The sequence below is a fragment of the Octodon degus genome, unplaced genomic scaffold, assembly GCF_000260255.1.
Source record: "Octodon degus isolate 3935 unplaced genomic scaffold, OctDeg1.0 scaffold00093, whole genome shotgun sequence".
Lineage (NCBI taxonomy): Eukaryota > Metazoa > Chordata > Mammalia > Rodentia > Octodontidae > Octodon > Octodon degus.
In genome coordinates, this window is record NW_004524669.1 from 10,222,227 (window position 1) to 10,248,623 (window position 26,397).

At 44.1% G+C, this 26,397-nt stretch overlaps 1 protein-coding gene across 3 annotated transcripts in view; it reads right to left on the minus strand.

Annotated features, from left to right (window-relative positions):
- The window catches only part of Elp4 (elongator acetyltransferase complex subunit 4), a 202,819-nt gene that overhangs the window by 104,457 nt on the left and 71,965 nt on the right, over positions 1–26,397 (minus strand). For all 3 annotated transcript variants that reach the window (XM_004637973.2, XM_023722851.1, XM_023722852.1), the window contains exons 6-7: positions 17,896–17,980; positions 12,810–12,998 (exon numbers count right to left, since the gene is read on the minus strand). In XM_004637973.2, coding sequence (XP_004638030.1) covers positions 12,810–12,998; positions 17,896–17,980 — 274 coding nt within the window. The remainder of the gene's footprint in view (positions 1–12,809; positions 12,999–17,895; positions 17,981–26,397) is intronic.

The following is a 26,397-nucleotide window of genomic DNA, read 5'->3' on the forward strand; positions in this document are numbered from 1 at the left end:
AACTGTGAAAGCCGTACAGGCAGCTGAAAAAATCTACAGAAGGAGACACAATGGCACTTGTGTAAGAGTCATATCTAATAATAAATTCATTCAGTTTTATGGTTATTTATAAAAGCACAGAATGTATTTGGGCACATAAGAGTACATTTTCTTAATGTGGAATACATGTCACACATTACTTCTGCATGTCCAAGATTCACAAGGGATACAATCTGTTGATGTAACCTTACCTTAAAACCATTCTTGTCAGAAGGTAGGTCTTTCAAATCATAATATTAATACTAAATGGCTCTTTAGATAAGTGAAAGTCAATTTACCTAAGAGAATCTAAAATTAACATCTTCAGGAAACCCTTAAAAGCATAATAATCACAATTCACTTTAGCAGAAAAACACTGTGGATTAGAAATTGTCATAATATAACCAGCAGTGTACAGCGAGCTTTAGCATCAGACTGGAGGCTCGAAAGTGTAACTCCTACATTTTCACCCAAGCAGATTCTAAGAGTTTTTATATGGATAACAAAGAGGTCCAAGCCTTGGGGTCCTTGGTATATAGCTGCACATGGAGAATTACATGAATTTGTGCATCGACTGCTCAAATCTAAGTTGGAACATAATTTTTGTGAGTTTGGAAGTCATTCTATTTCAGTGTCTCATTAAGAGCACCTACAGACATCAGAACACATCAGCAGAGTAAATTAACATCCTCGTGTACGCGTGGCTTCACGACGTCACCCTAGTGTGCACAAAGGTCCCGCCGCCCCACCTCCTCGCCCATCTGGATATGAAAATCAAGGATGACTCAAAAATCCTTCTTACAGCAGACAAATCTCCCTCTGCTCCTGGGTGAGAGTTGTCAGCTCTGGATGGCAGCCAAGACATGACTAGGAGAGAAGCCAGCAGAGAGGAGAGCCAGTGTCCAGGAGTTTTAGGAGTTCGCTGGCAGGCTAGAGCACATTGTAATAAGTTATATAAAAGGCTCTTACATTGGTGTGGTGTAGTCTTCGTTCTTAAGTGTTTGAAATTTAAAATATGTCACGTTTTGTAAATAAAAAAGGCAAATTACATTTACAAATCTTCTATCTTTTTATTCCAATTTTAATTTCTTGAGGCCCAACATGTTTGGACTATTTCCTTCTCACTTTCCCAGCATGGTGGCATATTTTTATTTAAGATATACCAAATTCATTAACTGGCTTTTAAATTGGGAAGATTAATTTAATGCTTCCTTTCAACTTAAATCTCATAAAAATAAATTAGGAATTTTTAAGAGATGAAAGTTTAAACAATGTGATATAAAATTCTCCTGATTTTCTATTAAACACACTGAGAAGTCCAGTTAGTATTACTAAGTAAAAATGGGACTGTTTCAACCCCTGAATATTTTCTTGGACTGAGTTTTCTCAATAATATAAAAGATGTAATTTGTACCAATACAAAATACATTTCCAGGGAATATTTTAAGAAGGTTAAGAAATAATTAACCAACCAATCACCAAGAAGCTTGAGAGAAATAAAACATCTGACATGAAACATTTATGCAAAGCTTCAAGAAAGAACAGGTTACTCAGTTTATACTACTCAAGACAGAGAGCAAGTGAGATGTGGAAGGCAGAGCCCACGTGAGCACGACTGAGCATGGCGTCCGGCTGCACGCACGCGTGGACTGCAACTATAGAGATGCTTAAGAGATGCTGCACCCGGCCCTCGCACAGGACATGGGCAGGCGGGGTGTCGGTGCAAGCGAGCACACAGCTACTCAACAACTTCATTTACCAAGCTTTCTGAAGGATGCATAGAAACATGAATATTATAGAAACTATGACACTGTTTTGTCATGAAATTCAAGAAGTAAACTTGGATCAAAGGACAAATCTAGGGATATTTAATAAGAGAATTTGCCTCATTATTGTCATTAAGTTCTTATTCCATGAAAGTCAAAACTGTGAAATAATAAAGTATGCTGTTGTCTTACTTCATAGGTCAGATTTTTATTTTATTAAAATATTTGGTAGTGAGGAAGTAATCCTGTTCACGACTGTTTTGGGCTTAAGAAAGAATAGTTTTATCAGGTACAATTATGTTAATGCATATTAGTAAGAAATGAAGGCAGTACATAAAATCTTCCTAGATTTAATGCTTAGACTTGATTCAAAGTCAGTTAGTTTTGGGACACAGAGGAACTTTTTTAAATTAAAAAACTAAATTAGTCCATTGGTAGCGTCATGTAACACTAGCTCATCTAGGGACATCACAGGCCAAGCATATTCTGTGGGTCTGTCCTTCTAAAGCTTACCACACATGCACACAGTTGCTAACAGGAGGTGCACTTAATCTCGAAGGCAACGAAAAAGGCTGGGCAGGTCAGATTTTACCAGGAAGAGCAATGAAAGCACATCTTCTGGTGTTTGCTATCTGATCAAACATACACTCTGTTTTGGTGTGAAAATGGTTCTTTTCTTTCTTTTTTTTTTTTTTCCTTTTCTTTTTCTGTATTTAGGACAGGGTCTTCAGGGTCTCACTATGTAGATGGGACTCGTAGTGATTCTCCTGTTTTCAGCCTCCTACGAGCTGGGATTACAGGCATACGCCACCATGCTCAATCTCAATCTACATCTCTGCGGGCCCCGCGGGCGGGCCGGCTCGGCAGGCTGGTGATCGAACCCTGGCCACTGTGCTCTGCTAACTAAGCAGGTGCTTTAGTCCCCTGAGCTATCTGGCCGGCCCGTGAAAATGTTAGTTCTTTACAACCAAGGATTACTGTTTCCAGAGCACATGAATTTATTTTCAGAGATCCTATTTATATTGACCCTGGCCTCAAATACTACATACTTTATAGAATGTTGTTTTGTTTCTTTTTTTCAGGTTATTCTACAGAACGTTTAAAAAGCTTGTATTTTCTGAAAGTTCAAAAATAGGATGAACAAAGCACTAGAATCAGTAGGTTTGGAAGGCAACGGCAGGACTTTCAGAGCTGCTTTCCGGAGCTTCCCACATCTACACACCATGTAGTCTCACGTTGCGGAAACAATTCCCCGAGAAATTGGATGGCATCTTCTGCTTAAGCCGTTTCATGGTAACTTCTTAAATCAGAAATTTCGCCTATTACTGTCTCCTCAAAAGCCCTAAGATCAAGTTCACAGATGTCCACAGGCTTGTGCCCCGCCTGGAAAAACCATCACTAATATTCAAATATCAAACGAGCCTCCAGCTGATGCTCGGGCTGCAGTGGCAGGTTAGAGACACGAAAGTTTAAAACCAGCTTAGAGTAATTCCATATTGAGTATGAAATGATAGCCTGTCATCAGGAGCAGGCGGGCAGAGCCAGGTCCAGATGGGAGGCTGGCTGGGAGCGAGGCGGGGGCAAGGGCGGCCACGCGGCCAGCCGGGACTGCTCCCTCTGCCGGCGAGGCCCGCGCTCCGGCTGCCCGCACGCGCGGCGGCCTGCCGTGATTGAAGATCCCGCCGCGAACTGTAGTCCTCGCGGGCCGCGCTCCGGACCTGCACGCTCGCGAGCTCACGGTACCCTCTTTTCCTCCGATTAATTCGCCAGGTACTAAAGGATCCAACGTTTCACCAGGAGGCCCAATTATTTATCTTGTAATTTAATGACATCACGCGCATAAGCACACGCAGCACTGCGTTTATAATATAAAGGCTTTTAAAATGAAGGATGCCTCTGAACCACGCCTGTTGATACACACATCCGTTCTCGAGAACGCCACCGTGGGCTGCAGACTTCACGGCCCTCGCTCAGGCTCTCCATAAAGCCCGTAATGAAATAATATAGAAATGAACCATATAAATCAACTATACAGGGAACAAGGAAACAGCATGTCGCAGCAAAAGAGCATAATGTACAGCGCCAAACCTATCGACAGTCTAATGATCGAGTTCTCGGAGCTCGTGCACTAGTACGTGAGGAATTAAGGATGAATGCGCACACAAGAGAGCTGGTAAATTCTACAGAAAAATTATTCGATATTTGATTTTCAGTGTAAGTTAATAGCTGCAGCAAAACCACTTAGTAAAAATCTGTTCCAAGAGCTTGGCCTCCAACCAGAAGCTGCCGGAGCAGGCGGCCGCCCTCCCCGCTGCTCGCCTCGGAGTCCTGGCGCCCGCGCCCCTCCGCCTGCCTGCGCGAGGCTGGGCGGGAAGCCTGCCCTGGAGGCTGCTGCCCGCCCTCGCCCTCTCGGAGCCCTGGCCGCCGCGCTGCACGGCGCTCGCCTGGGAAAGTGTGTTATCATTAAGCCTGGAGGTCAGCTGTGGCACTAACAACTCCTTGGAAGCGCTCAGCCACAGTGCACGATTTGCTAGTCTAATTAAATATTAATTCTAAGTGTTACATTTTGTGACTAAGAGCTTTTATTTTCCATCATCAGCTTGGAAGAGAAAGAGGTTACAAGGCTAATTTAATCTCTCCCCTTGTCCTCCCCAACATTAAAGATTCACTGCATAGGGTGCGAAAACTATTAAAGAAGATAGGACTCTTTATATAGTAGTAATAATGTAATTAATAGCAAAGGGCTAGAACATACCATCAGAACATAATATTTGACCTGGTACTTAAATGGCTTTGAATTATAATTGCTTACAAGCACACCGGCTCTCAGTATTAAGAAATATCACCCCTCCTCAAAGACAGCAAGCTTTCTTCAAAGGTATGCAAACAAGTTTATAAATCTAAGTAAAAGCCTGCATTTCTCTTACAGGTATTTTGCAAACAGCTTGTAAGTCTAAAATACAGGCTTAGTAATTTTATTTGTAAAATAAATGCAAAATTACATCAAGCTATATTTCTTTTCTGTATGAAAAAGCCATGCAGAGGATAGCATATAACAAAAAAGTGTGGCGGGCACCCCCATTTTTCTTCTGTCGTGTGCAAGGCGACTGAACACACAGGCCCCTCCCTGGCCCAGGCCTGGACCCTGGGCAGTATGAGGACCATGCAGCCCCGCAGCCCACGGCTCCATGTACGCCCAAAGATGTCTCAATCTCCACGCTGTGGCCGCTGCTCCCGACGCATGGCGGAGGGCTGACCTTACGCAGCCCGTTAGCTAATAACTGTGGGCAGGACAGGCACTGAATGTGCGCCCCAGTGTGCGCTCCAATGCACAGCGCCACTGCAGAGAAAGCAAAACCCCATTTATGACCAAAGGTATTACTATTTTTGAGGCCGACTGAATATGCTTTGGTTAGATTAAGTGTAACAGAATGTTGCTAAATGGTATTTTTTTCCCTGTTCTTATTTAATATGCGTATTTGCCCTAAGACAAAATGATACATATACTGCTGTAGATGCTCTATGTAGACAGAAATTTACAGATAGTTTGGAGTTTATTTTTAAAGTTTCAACCACCCTTGATGAGTACATCAAGTTTATGGAATATGCACAACATACAAGTTACAATTTGATTTTAAAAATTAAGCAGATGCTAGTATGTGTAGTATGAAACAGAACAAAAGAATTTGGAGCTATAAGGGGTTACCAATTCCAAACCTGTAATAAGAGTTGAAATTGGCCCGGGGAGATGGCTCAGCAGAATAAGCGCTTGCCTGGAAAGTGCAAGGGCCTGAGTTCAATCCCCGGTTCCACACACACACACACACACACACACACACACACACAAAAAGTTGAAATACAGTTCTATTTTCTATTTTAAATAAAAAAGTTAACAACTCACTAAACATGTGAAATTAGGTTTTGATAAATGTATCATAAAATTAAAATGGATTTAATAAGATTCCATTCATTTTTTAAACCTGCCTTTTTAAATTTTTAATTATGCCAGCTTCCTAGGGTCCGTGTTAGAGAAGCGAAGACCCAGAGACATCACAGGCAGGTTCTCAGTTGAGAAGGTCTTGCTGAAGGAAGGATTCATGAAGAGATGCAGAGCATACAGCCTTGTCCGTTAACAATGGATAGCTACGCTTAAGAGGTTAAATCTACAATTTTAATCTTTGTGTACTTTCCTTATTTACATTCACAAACCATTAAAGTAGACTAAAATGTACAGTTGGAGGTGTTCTCTGCATTCCTACAACAGGACTCATATCAACAACTACATAAAAAATCTCACTCAAATTTTAGTTGTAATCTCACAAAAGTCTGTTGTCTACTGGCCACACAATTATTCTTAGTTCTTATTCTAAGAATAAAACATTTCACACTGGGAGAAATCTACAAGGTCACTGGAGTCCACGTTTCACAGTCCCATATTAGTGGTTTTGACTGAAGGCTTCTACTGAATAAGGGTTTAGATGATAAAATACTCAGCATGAACACAAAAGTCTGGAAACAGCAATAGGGCTGATCTGCATTTCTCTACCTGGGAACACATTGTGTCTTTTACTTCAGCAGGTTTCAAACTCTAATATAAGAATAGTACAATTATTTGAAAAACTATCAATTAAAATAATAATTTACACCTCATACGATTTTCAAGAAGACATATACTATAACAAGGCCCTTTCCTCCTGCTTTTCAGCAGAAAATAAATTTTCCTTGCTATAATTCATGATGGTAATGGAGCTTCCAGTGACAACTAACAGCCTGCTGCGGCAAGGTGCCAGGGGCTCGCCACCTCTGGGTAGCTAGTAGTGCTGGTAACAGTTTTCTAATGACAGAGCTGAAGACAATTTCTACTGTACTGGGGAACAGTGGTCATACACTCAGGACTGCACTGGGCTATTAACTAGCCAAGTTCCAATGATGACAAATAAAAATGTGCTGTTGTCTATTTTTTAATCTGAAATCTGAATAAAATACAGTGGAGCTTGCCAACTAGTGTTCTTTGAGTAGAAATATTAAATAATGGCAGTATTTAGAACTTTTTAGAAAATATTATTTTTCTTATCAAGAATAGCAAAGAAATCTTCATTCCAACATTACTGTAAAGAGAAATTAGGTTTATATTAAAAACTTCCTTAAAAGTATAGATTGTAACAGCTTGACTAAAATTAGCAATCATAAGTCAATTTTCTTTTGAAATAAATGGTTTGAGAAAGGTAGATACATAGCCTTTCCTACTTTAATTATAATCCTAAATGCTTCAATATTTATTTCTTAATGACTTTAGGTGAAAATGATTTTAATCATTAAAAAAAAAATACAAAGAACAACCTGTCAGAGTGTGTTTAAAAAATGCATAAGCCAGAGGGAATTTACTTTCCTTTCCTAGTAAAATCATATTAAGTCACAAAATTACGTTTTCATTTTCCCGAAGAATAAATGTTATCAGTCATCATTCTTTTCAAGCACACAACAGTCATTGGGAAGGAAAATAAAATTAAAAGGCATGCTATGCTTATATAACTTGAAAGCGGGTAATGGATTTCACTAGAAGAAAGCCAGTTCACAGTTATACACCAGAAAGTGGCTAAAGTTTCTTATGTTGCTAGATGCGGCGACCGAAGTGTCTTATGACTACTTAAAGTGATCGCTTTGGGAACTAAAAGTCTTATTAAAAAGTTCCCAAGAGAAGAACACCGTTTTTGTTCCTAACGGTAAACAGCAGCGGAACGTGCAGCAGCGGAGGCGTCCCCACCCTGGGCATGCACGCCTGGCCGGCTGCTTCCTCCGCCCTCCCTGTCTCCAGCCTTCCCGCCGCCCTCCCTGGACAGCAGAGCCGCGCAGCTGAGCGCTGAGCAGGCGGCAGCTGCGCGACGACAACTGAAGTCTGTCTCGGCGAGGCTGAGGCCACGCGCCCCTCTGTCCGCTCGCCCCGCTGTCCTCACCAATTAAGCTCCGGCGCGGGTTGCTCACACGCTCCGGGCTCCCGCGCCGGCTGCTTGGCCAGGGGAGCGGCCGCCCAGCAGGGATCTGGGAACCAGCACGACGAGGGCTCGGCGCCGGCGGCCGGCCGGCTCCCCGCCGATGGCGATGGCGATGCCTTCCGCCACTGCAGGGTGGGACGGGACGAAGTCTGGGCTCGCGCGCCAGCGGCTCCGCAGCGCCGAGGCAGCGCCTGTCTGGGCGTCAGCGCTGCGCACCTCTCAGCGCCAGCTGAGAACTGCATTCTGCAGAGGCTCTGCCAGGAAGGCCAGTGTGTCTTTGCAGGGTAAGCTGTGTAGGACTGTATATGTTTTAAGGTATCCATCAGACATCTGGCAATAATGTCAGTGCTTTCTTAAGATATTCAGAATTTATTTTTATACATCTGCTTCACAGTATGCTTGTCATTTTTCCTTTGTTGTCGTGGAAATAATCTTTAATGCAAAGTAAATAAATTTTAGTTGTAGGGCGGAACACAAAATATGTGGGATTCAAATCTAAAAATTGTTCTAGTTCACCCTACTTGCAAAAGTTTTACTGTAACAGTAAGTCAAAATCAGTTTTGAATCTGTCATTATTTTCCCTATTTTAACTTTTGCCTCTCTTTGCAATTTCCTTAACTATGTGTTCCTTTCCTACAATGAGATAAACATGGGAAGCATGCCAGAAGTACAATAAAGGGTAACTAATCATTGCTGCACATGTCTGACAGAATGCTAATAACTAAAAGAAGGACAATGATTGGCTGGCTGGCCCTGGCGGAGATGAAGATGTCTCGGAGGCTTTTCCTCTAGCGCTCCCTTACCTATGGATGCTCACTGCGTTTCTGGATCCTGCTTGCCACGAGCCATGCCCACCCTGCGTAAGGAGCTTCTCTGCCTCCCCCCAGCTCTCACACTGCTGAGAGCTCCACAGACAGGGCCTCTGTCAAGCTCAACCCTGTGTCCCCTGGGCTCTGGTGGCCAAGGCATAAGCGGAACGACTCAGTCATTCGATCACCATTTAACTATGTAGTCTCTAGAGCTGGTATCAGTCTTGGCAGAAAGGAAACTGTTCTCTACAAATGTTGAGTTTTGCTACAAATGGCGATGCTGTGAAGATCTGAATGGACACCTCGCGTCATCTACGCCTGCTGTCTCCTCAGCCACCCCGTGAGAAGACTGCTAATGCTCCTCATCATGAAGCAGGACGCTGAAGAGTTCTCTCATTCTCACTTCTGTACTGGGGACTGAAGCCAGGACCCTGAGAATGGTCAGCGCCACAGAGCCAGATCCCTCCCTCCGTCTCTCCCTCAGGCAGAATCCACACCTTAGAGTCTGCAGGCTGATCTCTTTATGATAGTTAATTGTGTCAAGATGAGTAAGAAAGCCCACCAAAATCAAGATCAGGGTAGTTCTGGGGGTGCCTGAGGGGAACCACCCTGGGTATGAGTGGCACCAACCAGTAGGGCCCTCGGTCTGTCCAAGTGAGGCTGACTTCTGTCACCTGGGAGGAGAGCCAGCCCTCACCTCCTGGCCTCCAGTGCAGACCCTGCAGCCTCTGGACACTGACTCGCACAGGACACTGCCCTGAGCTCCACGCCCGTGCGGGACCCTTTGGACTTCGAGCGTGCTCCTGTACTCGTCCACATCTCACTGTGTGTGGCCCTTGTGAACCTAATCTGTAAATCCTTATACTGTATGAAAGTGGTAACTGGGTTCATGGACTTGATTCTCTCCACAATTCTGGGTACGGACAGCATTAGACAAGAACTGAAGCAAACTCAGTGGTTAAGGTCCATGCTGACCTTATGGGGCAATGTGGTGTGGTTCTTGTTCAGTTCAGTTTTATAACCAGAATCATGGAGAGAGGCAGGCGTGTGGCCTGAAGCAGTGCTGGGCCTGCACATTTGGGTCACGCTGCTTCTCGCGTAAGCACTGGCTGGCCCTGCTCGGTCTCAGTTCTGGAGGCCTGTGTAAGGCACAAAGGGTGCAGGGGCCAACGTGCCAGCACTGGGGTGTTGGCCCCATCCCTGCAGAGGCAGAAAGCTCAGAAGAACGACCCGCAGAGTATATCTACCTGTAGAGGCACCAGCCCGTCACTGGCTCTCTATGCACTTCAACCTGGTCTGCCCCACAGACCCTGTCCTAGCAGCTCTGTTGAACGAGCAGCATAGCATGGCAGTGAAGGGTGCAGCACCAACAGGGGCCGCTGCAGCCCCAAAGCCACTGGCGTGACTGTGTGTGCGCCTCGGGGACACAGGACAGGCACCAAGCAAACGCCATCAGGTAAGTGCCAGGTTCATAACTGGGAAGGGATCCGGCCAACACTTGGCCTGCGGTGGTCACTATGTACATTTTAATTAAATAAATCCAGTCTCCTGGTTTGGTACATTCACGGATCTAGACCAGGCTTCCAAGCACCTGGTTATCACTGTTATTCTTTCCTTAGACTATAATCTGTGCCAGGCTTTAGAAATTCTTAAAGACTTTTATCTCCCACTTACATCATGACTAGTTTGATAAAACTGTTAAGCTTTACACTTTCTCCTAAATGTTTTGATATAAAACACACATGCCACACATCAGGTCTTGATTTTTGGTCACACTCTGGCATTACCCAGCCTGACATGCGTTGCTATATCCATTTCAAAGAAGCCTCTCTATTGATGTTAAGAAGTCCAAATTTAATTGACACTTCTAGTTGCAAAAGGTCAGAGGTATTTGGACAGTAGCAAAGGTAAGCTGTGGCCTCCTGACCAGCTCCTGGTTCTCCTCCTTGTGCAGCAGTTACAGCCAGAGGTGGAGGGACAGGCTCGTCCGGGTCCCCCGGCAGCGCACTGCTATGACCCTGAGCACCACTGGCAGGAGCACTGCCCGACCTCTGTGGCAGGGCTGTGACCTCTTCTCCAAGTCACAGAAATGAGAACCAACAAAGTGGATTCTCAAAGTGTTCTTTTTTTTCCTCTCTTTTTTCGTTTTTTTTCTTGTACAGGTTTCTTTAGAATAAATTATTATTATTATTATTTTCATGGTTGGTAAGTCTTTTAATCTGTGGACTTGTATGGACTTTGACTAATTTATATTACAGGAATTTTGTTTTTTAGAGTAAATTTGAAAATTTTTATATACTTTTTTTTTTTTTTTTTTTTTCCAGAACCGGAGATTGAACTCAGGCCCTTGCACTTGCCAGGGAAGCGCTTATTCCACTGAGCCATCTCCCCGGCCCACATATACATATTTTTAAATATTTTTTCTACTTTACAAGTATGCAAAGGGAAACATTCATTTATTTCCTCCCTTGTCTGAAATGGAACTTGCTATTTATGCTTTCAGATGGCTTAATTTGTCAGTTTATGTGATGAGAGTTTCTCTTTGGCAGTACCGAGTTACATAGCAAAGTTAGCTAAGAACAACCTGCTAATGGCAGGCCAGCATCATCACAGATGGTGCCTAATTCCAAACATGTAAGGCAGTCACATGACAGAGGGGAACAGACCTGAGTCTGAGAGGCCCACGGACCAAGTCTGAGCACCAGCCTGCAGTGAGCACCAGGCACGTGACCCGCAGAACCATTGGGGCTCAGCCTACAGGTGATGTTCCGCACTGTTGTGGGACTGCTGTAAAGATTTCAGAAGCTACGCCATCAACGGCAGAAGGTTTGGAGTCAGGGAAAACACTGGCTTTGCCATGTGCTGGCTGGGACACTGAGCCAAGAGGTAAACCCCCCGGATGGAAGGGCTGACACTGCCACAGTCTGGGCCTGCAGTGTGCGCCTCCTGGCAGCGGCAAAGCCGTGCACTTATTTACAGCACAACTGTGGGCGGCAGCATTTTCCCCATGTCTGATACATCTGTTTTAGGCTGATTCAGCAAAATCAGGAAGCTCACTGTGTTAAAGCATTATCAAAGTATTAACTTCATAACAGCTTCTCTAGCAATAAAAACAACGTAAGTATTTGTACAACAGTGATAAAGGAAAGGAGTTTTTGTGTAATACTTATAGAAATGACTTCTACTGCCAAGGAGTCAGACTGCACTTAGGCCTAACTTCACGTCATAGTATGGAAATATACATGGTATCATATATAATTAATACGGGTTTTTTACAATTATTTTATTTGTGCATTTTTGTTGGTTGGTTGGTTTGGTTTTGGTTTTTTGGTGGAACCAGGGATTGAACTCCAGCCCTTGCACTTGACAGGCAATCACTCATTCTACTGAGCCATCTCCCTGGGCCCAACACGATGTCTTAAACATTTTCTTTGAAAGTAGGCTTAGGGTGTGTTAGAAGCAGGGTATTACAGTCACATAAGTAGATCCAGGAATTGGGCATCTAAGATGGTTTTCCAAGTGAGAATCAACATTCCTCAAATTCACTGGTACCAAACACTGAGGAAAAGCCCAGGTACTGACTGCTAAGAAGCTCTGTCACATCTAATACTATATCGTTACTGTGAGGTAACACAGAGGGACCTGTGTCACTTCGGACCTGCCTTCACGAAGGCCGCAGCATTCGTGTGAGATACTGAAGTCCATGAAATCACGTGTTTGAGGCAGCTCCATAAATAGTGCCAGTGACCAAAAGCGGACGTGCGAACGGAAAGCAGGAAGCGCGCCGAGCACGTTCACTGACCACAAGCTATTTGAGAACGTGAATTTAAATTGTGTAAAAAATTCAAATAGTAATATACTGAATCATTAGTAAGGATATGACTATAAATTTTTGAAAAAACATGAGAAAAAGATCTTGGTGAGGCCAAAGGCTGGTGCGACTGCAGGAGGGAGAGAAATAGCCATTAAAAAAGAGGCATTCCGCCTCATCAAGATGTATTACTTTGGTTCTCCAGAAATACGCCATTAAGAAAAGGCAAGTCATAGGCCAGAAGCAAATTACGGCAAAGTGTAGCTAAAATACATAAGAAATTTTACAACTGGACAACTAAAAATGTGCAAAATATTAAAATGTTGAACAAATACCTGAAAGACAGCCAACATCAGCAGCAACCAAAGACATGTCAGACCACTTTTCTCTCCTAGGGAAAGCGGCCACTTACCTGGATCAGGTGTGTTGGCACTGTGACCACGCAGGCCGAGAGCGAGGCTCGCACGAGACCACGGAGAACGTAGAGGAACTTGGTGAGGCTGTGACTATGTTCACAGGTTTCCGCGCAGCACACGTCATCTCCCCATAAGGGGGAGCCGAGGCTCTGAATTCCTATTCTTAAGATATTTTTCTGTTTTTTCTAAAAGGAAGTTGGAAGGGTAAACATGTAAGGTTTTGTTAATCAGTAAGATGATCTCTTTTATCTGCTAGCTCTTATTTTTATTTATGACAACAGAAAGACAATGTCAGTAGATATGTAAAAAAAAAAAAAATGTGTAGTAACAGTACCAAGGTAGCCTGCAGGCAGTCTTTTAGGTTGCAAGAGCACAAACTGTAACAGACACAGGAGCTTGCCTGGAGTCCCATATACTCAGGAGACCAAGGCCAGAAGAGCCCAGGAGGCTATGGACAACCTGGCAACACTTCAGACTCCGTCTCTAAATTAATTACTTGATATAATAACTAATTTTTTTTTTAAGTTTGGAAAATTTGAAGAGTATGTCTCAAGTTTTAAATTGTCTCTAAATTTTAACAGTGATTTTTTAAGAATTATGTTTGAGAAAGTTAAAACAATATATGAGAAATCACAGGTAAATCTAAACTAAAATGTTTACAAACCCATTCTTAGAATTACAGTTTTTCAACAAACTATAAATTCCTCACTATTTCTCATTTAAATTATCCCAATCTGCGCCTGCTCCTTTGTTTGAAAGTTAACAAAGTGAAACTTTTCAGTTTTACATTTTCCCCTTGCCTCTAGTTTTTCCATTTGAAGCTATTTTTATAATATTTTAAATTTCACATGTTTAAATAAAGTCTAACAGGCAGGTAGTGAGAACTTGAGCTACTAAAAATAAGGTCATAATAATAGCGACCAATAATTAAAATCATCAAAAAAAGCTAGGATGACTGTCAATAGGTGTTTGCCAACTCATTTGTTCATAGTACATTTTACAGTTATTCTAACTGAACAAATGTTTTGCAAATACTTTCCTTAGCAATCTAGCAAAATTTCTGGGCAAAAGAAAGTGGTGTTAACAAAAACTGGCACATGTGACTATATGGAAAATCATTACAACAATTCTATTGGGAAAAAAGATGTTCCTTGTTAAAGCCATATGCTGCTGGAAACGTGCTTTCTGCTGAAACCAGACCCCGGCACAGCCACCTGCAGCGGCTGTTCAGCGGCACTGATGACACCAGTAGGTAGCTATGCTCCACCATAATGTATCATGCCCGATGCTACACAGGAAAACTGAGTTTGTATGTTTTTTTCAAGCAGAATTTATTGACAAGTAGAAGAAAGAAGAATGAATAAAACACTCCAATGCTAGAAGAGGAAAACCCATGGGGCAGTGTTTAAGTAAGATGGGTAACAGAGCCCTACAGCGTGGGCGGCATAACCAGCTGGACATGCAAGCCTGGCACCGCACTTCGGCTCCTCTGGGACCCAGAGGAGTGACTTCGAGATACCGAGTTGGTGGACATGAGGGTCCTGTACTTGTGCAAGACTCAGAATCCACACAGACCACCTAGGCCCACCCTCGCATGCTTCAGCCCAGCTCTGGGGCGAAGGCCGCGTAGCCGATATGATACAACTGCTAGTGAGCAGGGCCACACTGTGCTGTCTAGGGAACCAGGACCAGGGAAGAAAGGTCCATGCTGAGGAGAGAGGAGCATGTTTTTGTGGACTGTCAATGTGCAGGTGGCTGCACGTGGAGCAGAGGCCAACTTCCCATTCCTGAAGCCACAGTTTTCTCACCTATAAAGTTAAAAGGATAGAATAAACGTTGCTCTTTAATTCCACACAATTCTTTGACTCTGTGGAGGGACACAGAGGCCTCAACAGACTATAAATGTGAGATAATAAAAAGGGAACTTTGCAAGCACACTGGACAGAACTTCCTGACCCCAGCAAGGCAGTCAGAAGGCTGGTCCCTGCCCCTTGGATACTGCTGCAGTTGGGGTCGACAAGCTCCGTGCTGGGGTCTTGACCACCCACGAACACTGTCTTGTTTTCATTTCTGCATTACTTGAGTAAAATGAAGCAAGCAGACGCACTAAGGTGTATGCTGGAAGGACGGGTTCGGCCCCAGCAATTCTGTGCAAGGTTTCTATAAAGGATGTGAGCAAACTTAGTTTTGTTTATTACTCAGAACTTCAAAATTTAAGTAAAACTGCAAACATGACATTTTGTCATTTCTGAGCTTGTTCTCTCTTGTTGACCAACTTAAGATTGGTGCCTCACAGCAAGAGCAACCTGGGAAAGAGACAGAGCCCCGCCGCCCCACAAAACAGCCACATGCGAGAATAAAATCCTAAGCTGATGGGCAGCAGCGCCGTGGCTCCGGTCTGCTCTCTGGGAACTATGGATGGGCAGTGTCACCGCAGCCCTTGGTCCCCGTGGCCTGCCGTCATGCAGAAAGCGCCTGCACTAAGCCTGCAGCAGAGTGCTGCCACATGTGGGACCAGAAGAGGGGCAGAAGTTCAGGGGTGCTAACATGCTCGGACAGCAAGAGTGAAAGTCTGGAGTCAGCAAGAATGAGTGGGAGGACATTCGCGCCAAGAGGCGTGCAGCAGGCTGTGCACAAGGGAGCTTAATGCTCAGCACCACACACTTAGCTAAGAGGTTTAAAAGCAAGGCAGTAAGTGGAAAGCAACGGCCGAGCCACAGCCTCTGCCTCACTCGGGACATCCAATTCCCCTGCTATGCTGTCTGGCAGCGGCAATAGGTTTGGAAAATCTGCTAACAGGTGCACAACACATAATTTTTCCTTACAAATATCTAACATATTTAATCTAGTGTTGCAAGTAAAATCAGTGTTTAAATTTATTTTTACTGTACGGTACTCCTTAGATATTGGAAAGCCCAACTTAAAAACAAGGGATGCTATGCGTGGCTCCACTAGAGATGAGCTGCACTACACAGTAGACTGCGGAATCAGATTACAAGGTGGGTTAGGATATTCTGCTCCATAGAGTGTATTTGTATTTGCTGTCTCCAGTTAGTTAGGTCTATTTGGAATTGCAGTAATAGATAAAATTAGAAAAATTTTCCCCTTTAAAAAGTAGGATTTCATCTCGTACAGCAAATAACCACTAGGAAGAGAGTATGCAATGTATTAATTATTGAAACTGTCCTACCAATTTGATTTGAAACTGTCTCATTGCTATTTGTTTCTCAATAAAATTATGGGAAAAAAAGTAGGACTTATTTCTGTGCTGACATAATTTAAATTTGGGAATATACTTTTTAAAGGAATGCTCAATAAATGCTTTTTTTTTTTTTTTTTTTTTGAGACAAGGTCTCACTATACAGCTCAGGCTGGCCTGGAGCTCACTTCATAGTCCAGGCTGGTCTCAAACTCACAATAATCCTCTTGCCTCAGCCTCCTAAGTACTGGGATTACAGGGGTGCACCACAACACATGACTCAATAAATGCTTTTACACCTTTGCAAATTCATCTGAAGTTTCTGAACCTGATACACAGACTCAGTAATTCAGAAAACAATACAATCTATAATTTCACGATATGGAAATTAAGTATATTTATTTGTAGCAAAATGGGAAGTATATTTTTATAATAACCTATTGGTTTATCTTAATTTTAAAAAGTCAGCCATTTGACTTCTGATACCAAAAACACATCTTGGTGCTCACCACAGAAATGCCACCTCAATCCTGCTCAATCTTTACAGCCATCAGCTGTGCAGAAAATCAGGCCAGCGCACTTTCTATTTACTGATTTTCATGAAAAATGTACTGTTTCTTGAAAATGTGCTTTTTTTCATGTTCAGCAGAACAATTAAGACTACAAAGTGTCTAGCCAGTGCGAGCCCGCTGACAGGACTCCGGGTGCACCGGCGCGCCGCCGTACACAGCCCTCCGCCATTGTCTCTACTTTCGTGCGTTTTGTAACGTCATGCTCAGAAGACGAGCTCCCATCCTGCGAGCAGCAGTCCTGCAACTGCGCCGGGAACTGTTAGGACATGCCTGTTTCCATGGCTACCGTGCGCTGGGAGAGGCCTGTCAGGGACCAATTTGCCTCTCCAGGCGAGCACCGGCAGCGAAGGGAGGGCAGGGCACCCACTGTCTTCGCCTCCTGGCAAGGGCGAGGGGAGGCGCAGCGGGCAGGACACCCTTCTGCCGAGAGCCAGAGGCCGGCACAGCACGCACCGCCGCCTGCGGCACCACGCCCACAGAGTATTTCCAGCTCTCTAGAAGGCTGTTCCTTAAGACAAATTTAAAAATTATTTTTGTCACGGAGAACCTGTTAAGCAGAGCAGTAAAGTTGATGTGAATATTTCACAATCTCTGAGTCTCTGAGTGGACAGCTAAAGTAGTTAAGGTTGACAAAAATAAAGATTTTGGACTTCTTTGCCAATAAAAATAATGGTGGCATGGAGCATTTCTGCTAAAATAATGCAAGTATGGTGCAGATCTCTCCGTTGCAAATGCAATTAAATCACCGAGGAATAAATTTAAAAGTCATGATATCTCAGGATAAAATTTTCCTCATTTTGTTTAAGTTAAACTAACTAGAGCATCTTTATTAGTGGGAAATGGAAAAAGTATTTAAAATTGGAGCTACAGACAGGAGTTAAGCTATAAAATGTTTTAACATAGCAAATAAAAATGTATCTTTTATTCAGTGAAGCAATGAAATCATTATATAATAAAATAAAATTTTAAGAAAATTCTTACATGTAAGGTAATTTGACATTAAGGCCTCAATGACAGAAACACGAAAAATTTACACGGAGACTTTCAAATCTTAAAAGCCATTTTTAAGATGCAGCTATTTGTTAATCCCAGACACTACAAACAGCTACTTAGGAGCAGCGCTGCTAGTACGCGTGCGCACCCCCGCACCCACAGCCCCCCAGGAGTCACAGGCCCGGGGGCCAGGCCCGCCTGCTGACGCCAGCTGCCCCACAACTGCCTCGCTGCGCATTCTGACTTCCGGGCTGCTCTAGGCGATGGGCAAGCAGCGTTCTCCGCGAGGCTGGAAAAGGCTCTGAAGGAACACAATACCTGGGGATTGGATCCATCAACGCCTTCCTCAGAAATGATCTTCTTGATAAACTCAAGCAGCTTCGAGTAGCCGTGGGTCAAGTGGCTGTTGGTGAGAAGTGGTTGAGACACATGAATGGGCTGCTACAAAGGAGCAGAACGCTGCGCTGCTGCTGCCGGAAGTCAACAATTGTGAGACACTCATTCGTAGGTTACGTAAGCAGACGTGTCAAGCTAGTATAAACAATGCTAAGGTCTAAATCAACACAAAAAGGGAGTGCACCATGTGCCTTAAGTCACTTAGTGCTCTCCACATCATGGGAAGATAAAAATCTGTGGAGACGGAGATGACTTAATTATGTCAGGCCTGGTTACCTCCAAGAAAATTAATGATTTAATGAAGCAACCTAAATGACGAAGCCACTCCAGCTTTCCAGGAGTAATCAGACATAATTAACACACAGCTAATGAACTGCTATGCCAAGCACACCTGAATCAGTGTCCTAATCTCCTGAGCTCATCTTCCATCAAAGTTTTAATTTTCTTTGAACAAACTGCTAAAATGATGGTGATTTAGAAGCCTGACATTTTAAGACACACAAAGGCAAATGGGTAAAGTCTCTATGAAAGTTACTGTTTATCCACTTCTGTTAAATGACAACAAAGCAAATTGTGGGTTTATGAAGACAAACTAAATTACTGCTTGTGTGAATACAAGCATTAATGTTACAATTTTGAAGTATTTTACAAGTGCTATAAAATCTCAAAGAAAAATTAATCTGAGCAGAGAAACGCTGCCTTGCCCCTAGCTGCAGTTAGTCTGTGCACGGCCCGCCGTAGGCAGCGAGGTCCTGGAGCGCTGGGGGGCATGACCCGAGGCACCAGGCTCTAGAGGCTGTGCAGGCCCTGAAAGTCCTCCCGCAGCGCTGCCACCAATGAGGACGGTGTGCTGCTGGGGCGCGCCCCCTATCCACCAGCCTGCTGCTGACCACTCAGGCTGATTTCCCATCTCAGCCACTGTGAGGGACACGCCCAGTAGTCCAGAAGTGGGCCTGCCCCAGCCTGTGGCTCCATTTGTCAATTCTGAGGAACCTCCATACTGTTTTCCACAGTCGTAATAGTTTATGATCCCCGCCAACGGCACACAGGGTCCCTTTTTCTCCAACACTTATCTGTTGTCTTTTCGATAACAGCCATTCTGACCGGGGTCAGATGTTCTCACTGCAGTTTTAAGTTAATTTCCCAGATGATCACTGATGGTCAGCATTCCTTCCCAGATTGCTGTCCAGTTGTAAGTCTTCTTTTGGGAAATTTTTTTGGGGGTCCTTTGCTTATTTGTTCACCAAGTTGCCTGGTCCATTCCATATTTGGGGAATCGGCGTCTTCTCAAAATACCGCATACTCCTACCGTTGATTTTCTCTCTACTGTGATCCCTTGGCAGGCAGACTAGTGATTCTCTTGTACAAGAATAAAACAAAGGCACAGCCAGCACATCCTGAGCTTGTCTTTAAGCATAACATAAGACAATCCAACCACCAATAATGCTTACAACTCTACAGGTAATAAGAACAACTTCTTCAACTAATTAGAGTTCTAGGAAAATAGCCTTGACAAAAGGAGGGGGTTCTTTTATTTAGGTATGTCAATTGTTAACATCAATACTAGCATTAAAGCAGTTAAGACTAAAATCATTTATATATTTTGATAGTAAAATACCAAGTACTAGGGCCAGGGAGATAGCTAAGTGGAGTAAGTGGTTCCCTGGCAAGCGCAAGGGCCTCAGTTCAATCCCTGGTTCCGCAAAAATAATAATAATAATAATAATAATAATAATAATAATAATAAACCCCGAGTACTGTTGACCTTCACACATTTCCTCGTATGAATACCTATAATAACAAGCCATGTGAGGTGGTGGACACCGAAATCTCAGTGCTGTGCAGGTCGAGGCAGGTGGATTGCCATGAGTTGGAGGCTAGGCTGGGTTATAGTGAATGTAGGGCCACTCTGAACTACATAGCAAGACCCTCTTAAAAACAAAATATATATTGTATACTTTGCTGAAATGAGTATTTTTGTTTGAAATTTTAGATTTGCTATTAACAGTTTTTAATTTTGAGGGTGTTTACTCTATGTATGTGAGTATGTGTTTTCATTAGTTTAGTTAAAAATTGGTAAAGGGAGCCAGGTCTACAGCTCAGTGGTAAAGTGCCTGCCTGGCAAGCATGAGGTCCTGAGTTTGACTCCCGATGTCCCACACCATCTTGCAAAAAAACCCCAAAAAACAAACAAAAAACCCCAAACAAGTAGTTGGTGAGAAGGAAGCCCAGCCGCAGAGGGGACCAGGTCTCTGTACTAAGGTGCCCGACATTTAACAGAGGTTTGGTGGATCCGAGCATGTGTTTCTGAAACTGCTTGAAAGCAGCATATTTTTAATTATGTATACTATATTTTGCCTAATATTCAAATTTTTGAGAATTTGCATATTAAAATGATCTATCTTGAGATTTTATGATTTCACTTTCAAGTCATCACAGTATAAGTAACACAAAAAATAATTAATAGAACTCTAGGTTTTTACCTTTAAAATTTCAAGCATTTAAATTATTTTTAGTTTAAAAAGATAAAATAGTTTGGGAAATAGACAATATTTTGAGAATATAAACTATAAAATTAAAATTTTATTAGCAGGGCATCATCGTGCACACCTGTAATTCCAACATGCAGGGAGGCTGAGTTAGAAAAAACACACAAGTTTGAGCTCAGTTTGAGCTACTTAGCATCTTACCAAGACTGTCTCAAAAGAAAAAGTAAAAAAAAGTCCTAGGTCCAATCCCCGGGACACCAATACATAAAAAACAGCAAATAAATAAAGTATATATAAAATTAAAATAACTCATCAATAAATAAAAAGTTTATATACAGGCTCTTGGGCAATTTTTTTTTTAAACAAGACCACCTACACAGTATTTAGGGTCTTTTTCGATCTATAAGCTGTCTGGTACACTGCAAATACCCCAAAAGTCAGCCCTACAGCCACAACACCCAGCAACACAACAAGCCTGTGTGTGAGTGCACTCTCTGCTGCCCTTCACTGGTGGAAAACAAAGCACCATTAGAGGGTATGTGGAATGTCCACCAGAGAGGTGACACAGTGTAACCTGGGCCCTGCTCCTTTCGCTACCCTGAGACCACTTTAGAGCATGACCCACACTCAGGGAGGCAGCTGCACTCACATGGAGGTGTGCATGTGGCATTGGGGGTTCTCAGGGCTGCCCTTGGGAGGCATCGCCACGGCCTGGCTGCTGTCACTTGCCTTGCGATGCACAGGATAGCGTGCATTCACAAGTCACCTGACTGGTGCCAGCACCACCCAGGGAAGCCTGCTAAGGTCAGTGTCAAGCTCGACCTGGGCCACAAAGGCAGCTAAGTGCAGGACCTGAGGAAATTCTTTGATTTTGTGTTCTCCTCAAAATTCTCCTGTTTTAACTAGACAGTCTCTTATCCATTCTGACTTTAAAGTTATATTCAAGAATGATTTCTGCATTAAAAATGTGCTGCTGGGCTTTTAAAAATAAGAACTTGTGGTCATTTAAAGATTTAACTACTTGATAGAAACAACTAGGAGAAAAAAACAGCAATAGGAAAAGAAGCTGTTATCCCTAGTTAAGATGAATTTAAAATAAAGACTAAGCCTTTCTGACATTATGGAACCAAAGAGAGCCTAGGACTGGTACTGCTGTAATTGCTCTGCACAGGTTTCAGGTTCTCCTAGGAGCAGCGCAGAGGGCACTCCTCAGCCCACCCTGGGATCCTCCCCCAATCCTCCCAGCTAAAGCTACATTAGCATCTAATTTACATGTGACTACAGAGGTGGTGCAGTCTATTCACAAGTAATTTTCAAGTGAAACATTTCATTACTATTGCCCTGAAGGCTGTCATTGAAGGATTTTTCTGAGCTTTTCACCCAACTGTGAGTCGAGTGTCTTCACCAGGGAAACTCCACCAAGAGAACAGCCAGGGAGGCACCAAGGGTGTGGTGGGGAGCCATGGGCCAGCCAAGGCCTCTAGAAGAGCGCTGAGGATGCAGATGGGCTGCATACAGGGCTGAGCCACCTGATGTCTGGCAAGGCCTCCAGCACGAGGTGGCGATCTCTCACACACGCACTGCTGACCTCAACAAGCCAGCAGATGACGTCTCCCAAAGCCCTCACTGCTGCTGCTGCCCATCCAACCCTAGTCACTGCACGCTAACACCCAGGCCTTGCAGTGACGAGGCCCTCTCTGCTCCAGCGATCCTGCCTCCATGCCCCCTAAGCTTAAGTTTTTCTCCAGGCCTACAGTATCTCTTCATCTTCACTCTCAGCTCGAAAGAGACACTGCCACTTGCAGGGTGCACCCCTGCATTTTCTCACATTCACATACTGACCACAGTCTACGGCGGCAAAATGCACCGTTAGCTCCTTAGGAGTCACTGGGCTGCAGGGAGAGCCCTGCAGAAGGGGCACTGCCCTTAGAGAAGAGGCCCCAGAGACACTGGCCCTCATGCCTCACGGAGCAACCATGGAGAGCAGCCTCGGAGTGGAGAGAAGGCCTCTCGGAGAGTTAGCGCCCCGATGTTGGGCTTTCATGTTTCCACAACTTTCAGAAACAAGCTGTGCTGTGCACAGGTGACCGGGGCAGGCGTCCGTGCGCCTCTGCACCCACATCCGTGCACTGTCTCCTACCAAGCGACAGCACTGCACATGACCTCGCTCCAGTGGGGTGACACAGCCACCGTCGCCCCGTGGATGACATTCCGGTTTCATTGGATGTTTCCTACAGTATACTGACATACTGTTGCTTCTTTAAAAAAACGAAAGCGTTTCCAATCCTGCCTCCTCTACGAGCTACAACGCCTTTCCATCAATACTCACTGAGATTTCTAATTTCTGGTGTCCTCAATTAGCAAGTTTTCATATAAACCCAGGCAGATTAGATGCTCATCACCATCATCCCATTAAGACTGCCCTTTACTGCAGTAACCCATGTTCTCAACTTGCTGAATTCTGTGGGTCTTTTTTGGGGGAACAGTTTTAAGGTGTAATCTATATACCACAAAACACACCCATTAAAAATGAACAATTCAGTGATTTTTCCATGTAGTGACAGAGGTAAGCAACTATTACAATTTAAGTATTTTGTCCTCTCAAAAAGGTCTCATACCCATTGGTGTCATCTTACTCTGGCCCTCCGAGGCCTTCCCATCTTGGGGAACAACTAAAATCTACTTGCAAGTGCTGTGCTTAATCTGGTCTGGACATTTCATGTAGCAGAACTATGAGCTTCTGTGTATCTTACATGGTCTGAATGTTCAGACTCCACAACTCATTTGATGCTTACCGGGCATCACAGCAGTAGTAAGAGGCGAGGAAGCGGGCTTCAGGTTCCACCTTGGACAAGAGGCTGGGCCCCTGCCCACCTGCCACACCTTCATCTTGGACTTCTGAACATCCAGAACCATGAAAAGCAAGTCCTACTGCTTAAACATTACCAAGGCTGTGGTGCTCTGTTACAGCTACCCAGAAGAGACCAGGAGAACTGGCTTCTCTCAAGCACCGTAATGTTCAAAGGGCCAATTCATGTTGTGTCATCTACCAGATCTTTATTCCTTGCATGGTGGAGCCACCCACTGTGTGGATACACAATGTTCTGCTTAACTATTCATTAACTGATTGACATTTGGGATGGACACTGGCGCTGTGTGCATTTTTGGGGGTTTCAGTGTGGGCATATTCTCAGCTCTCTTGGACAAATACAGACGAGTAGAACTGCTGACTTAAGTGGCAGCTCTGTATTGAACGTTTTGCGGAAATGGCAGATGATTCGTGGATGGCAGGGCGCCCCTTACACTCTCCTCACGGTGCGAGAAGGTTCGATTTGGCCAGAAGTTTGCCAACTGTTACCATAGCTTTTGACTGAATGATTGATGCCGCCTGACTTTAATACCAGCTCTCCCACAGAACGGGACACTGCACCTCATCATGTTTCTGCTTTATGTTTTTGCTGTAGCCTGGCATATCTCTGTCATTTTACCTTGAATATACCTTGTTCATACATCTATCTTTTGTTGAGAATAAAGTTAGTAGAAATGTGGGTGTACAAGTACACCATCAAGGTCTCCCAGTCCTTCTGGGTACTACTCGGAAGTGGAATGGCTGCATCGCATGGTAAATCGGTGTTAATACTGGGGACCTCCTCACTCTGTCCCAGCAGCCGTGCGCTCTGCAGCGCTAGGCACGGGGTGCAGGGCCCTGCTCGCCCACACGCTGCGAGCGGCCTCCCGCCACGGAGGAGCGTGCTCGCCTTTGGACTTGCGTGTCCCTGACCACCAGAAATGCCGAGCGACTTCTCCCAGGCTCTCGGCCATCTTAGGTCCCTTGGGCAAAGCATTTGCTGTAGTACTCTGGCTGTTGCTACCAGTGTTTTTCTTACTGGGCGGTAGTTCTTTGCATCTGGGGGCCCTGACTCCTCACTGCGGTGCATGCCCTGCGGCGCCTTCTCACTGCGCTGACCACACCCGTGGGCAAGCAGAAGGCTTCAGGTCTGCGCAGGGCTGTCTGCCCACTTAGTCCTTGTGATCTGGGCTTTCACGTCGTGTTCATGAAATCACTGCAGAATGCAACGTCATAAAGCTTTCCTCTACCTCTTCTTTCAGAAATTTCATAGCTTAAGGTCTTATGTTTATGCCCTTAATACTCTTGAGTTAACTTCTGCAAGTGGTGTAAGGCCATAAGCAACCTCCACGCCTCTGCCGCTCATCTCCAGCCTCCCACCACTCCTGCTGAAGACAGTGGTCCCCGTAAAGGGTGCTGGCACTGTACAGAAGATCACCCGACAGCACATGCAAGTGATTTCTGGCTTCTCTGTCTCACTGCACTGACTCGCCTGGCTGTCTCTATGCCATGCATATTTATTTCACACCATGCTGTTTTAATGACTGTGGCTGCGTGATGCACTTCTGGAATCAGGAGGCATCAAGCCTCCCTCTTACATGTAGGGCAGTTTTAGCTATCCAGGATCCCTGACATTTAGTCCTTGTGTGACTTATTTGTTTATTTATTTATTTATTTATTTTGAGACAGGGTCTTGCCACATAGTTCAGACCTGCCTTGAATCCAGTACGTAGTCCAGGCTAACCTTGAACTTGTAGCAATCCTCCTGCCTCAGCCTCTCAAGTGCTAGGATTACAGGCGTGCACCACCATACCCGGCCCCTGTGTCAGTCTAAATCAACTAACTAAATCTATTCTGTCTACATATTCCTTTTAAAAAATGGGGGTAATATTACTAACTTCATGCAATTTTCATAAGAACAAGATGAAATAACAAGGACAAAGTATTGAGAACAGTATGGGACAGAAAAATCAGTTCTCAATAGTATTAGCTCCTGATGGGGTCAAGGTAATACGGTGATGTTCCAGTTGCAGGATGGATGAAAACAGAATGGAACAGTGTTTCAGAAGAAGAAAGAAGGGATGGGAATGGTACAATGTGAGCACCTGGCAACCTGAAACCAAGTCCTTTAATTCACTTTCCAAAGTGAGCTAAAACACATAAGAGGGCCGGGAACCTGGAGCCCCCTTGGTCAGCGGCTGCTATTTGGGAGACTTGACCTTCAAACACGTTGACTCTTCAGATGAAAAACATTTCTTGGAATAATTATATTTTTCCCAAGGTAACTTTACTGATGTATCTGTCAATAAAATGTACACTGCAAACGTGTACCACAGATAATGACAGTGGCTACGGCCACAACTCATTACATCTCACTCTGCCCGCCACTGTGTGCTAAGCCCTACACTTCTGTTGCAACACTCAAGAACTCTCCCCAGCAGTTTCCACTACTGCCCCACTTCATAGCCGGAAAAACAAGGATAAGAGCAAAGCCAAGCCACTTGCACGAAGTCACACAGCTAGCAAGTGGAAGAGCCAGGACTCAAGCTCAGTCAGCCTGGGAAAGCCCTTGGGTCAGGCGAGCCCTTTCCCACAACACACCTAATCTGAGCACTCTGGTGGCCCAGGCTAGAGCACAGGGGTGTGGCCAGCTGACTCGGTGAGACCTGTCTCAAGGGAGAGGGGAGGGAGAGCGAGCTTTGGGCTCACTCTCTACTATCATAACAGATAAATAAAGAAATCATCCATCATCGCAGGGAGGCAGATCTTTTGTAAAAGGAAAGGGGACCAAGGGATCAGGGGTGGAAGGAGGAAGAGGCGGTACAAGAAATGCTACGCTGTCTACATGTGCCAGCTATCCGTGATGAGTGTAATCATTACTACTAGGAAACTATACTTATAAAATTTAAAACTTACACAAACTTACCCATAATAGGAACATTCAGATAATTATTATTAATACTGATAGACCATTTTCTATAAATTATATATTTCGTAAGTGTATTATACTGCTTTGTAATTGTTTTTAAATAAATCTTTCATTTCGGGTAAAAGCTAACCCATTGTTTGAATGCAACATAATTTATT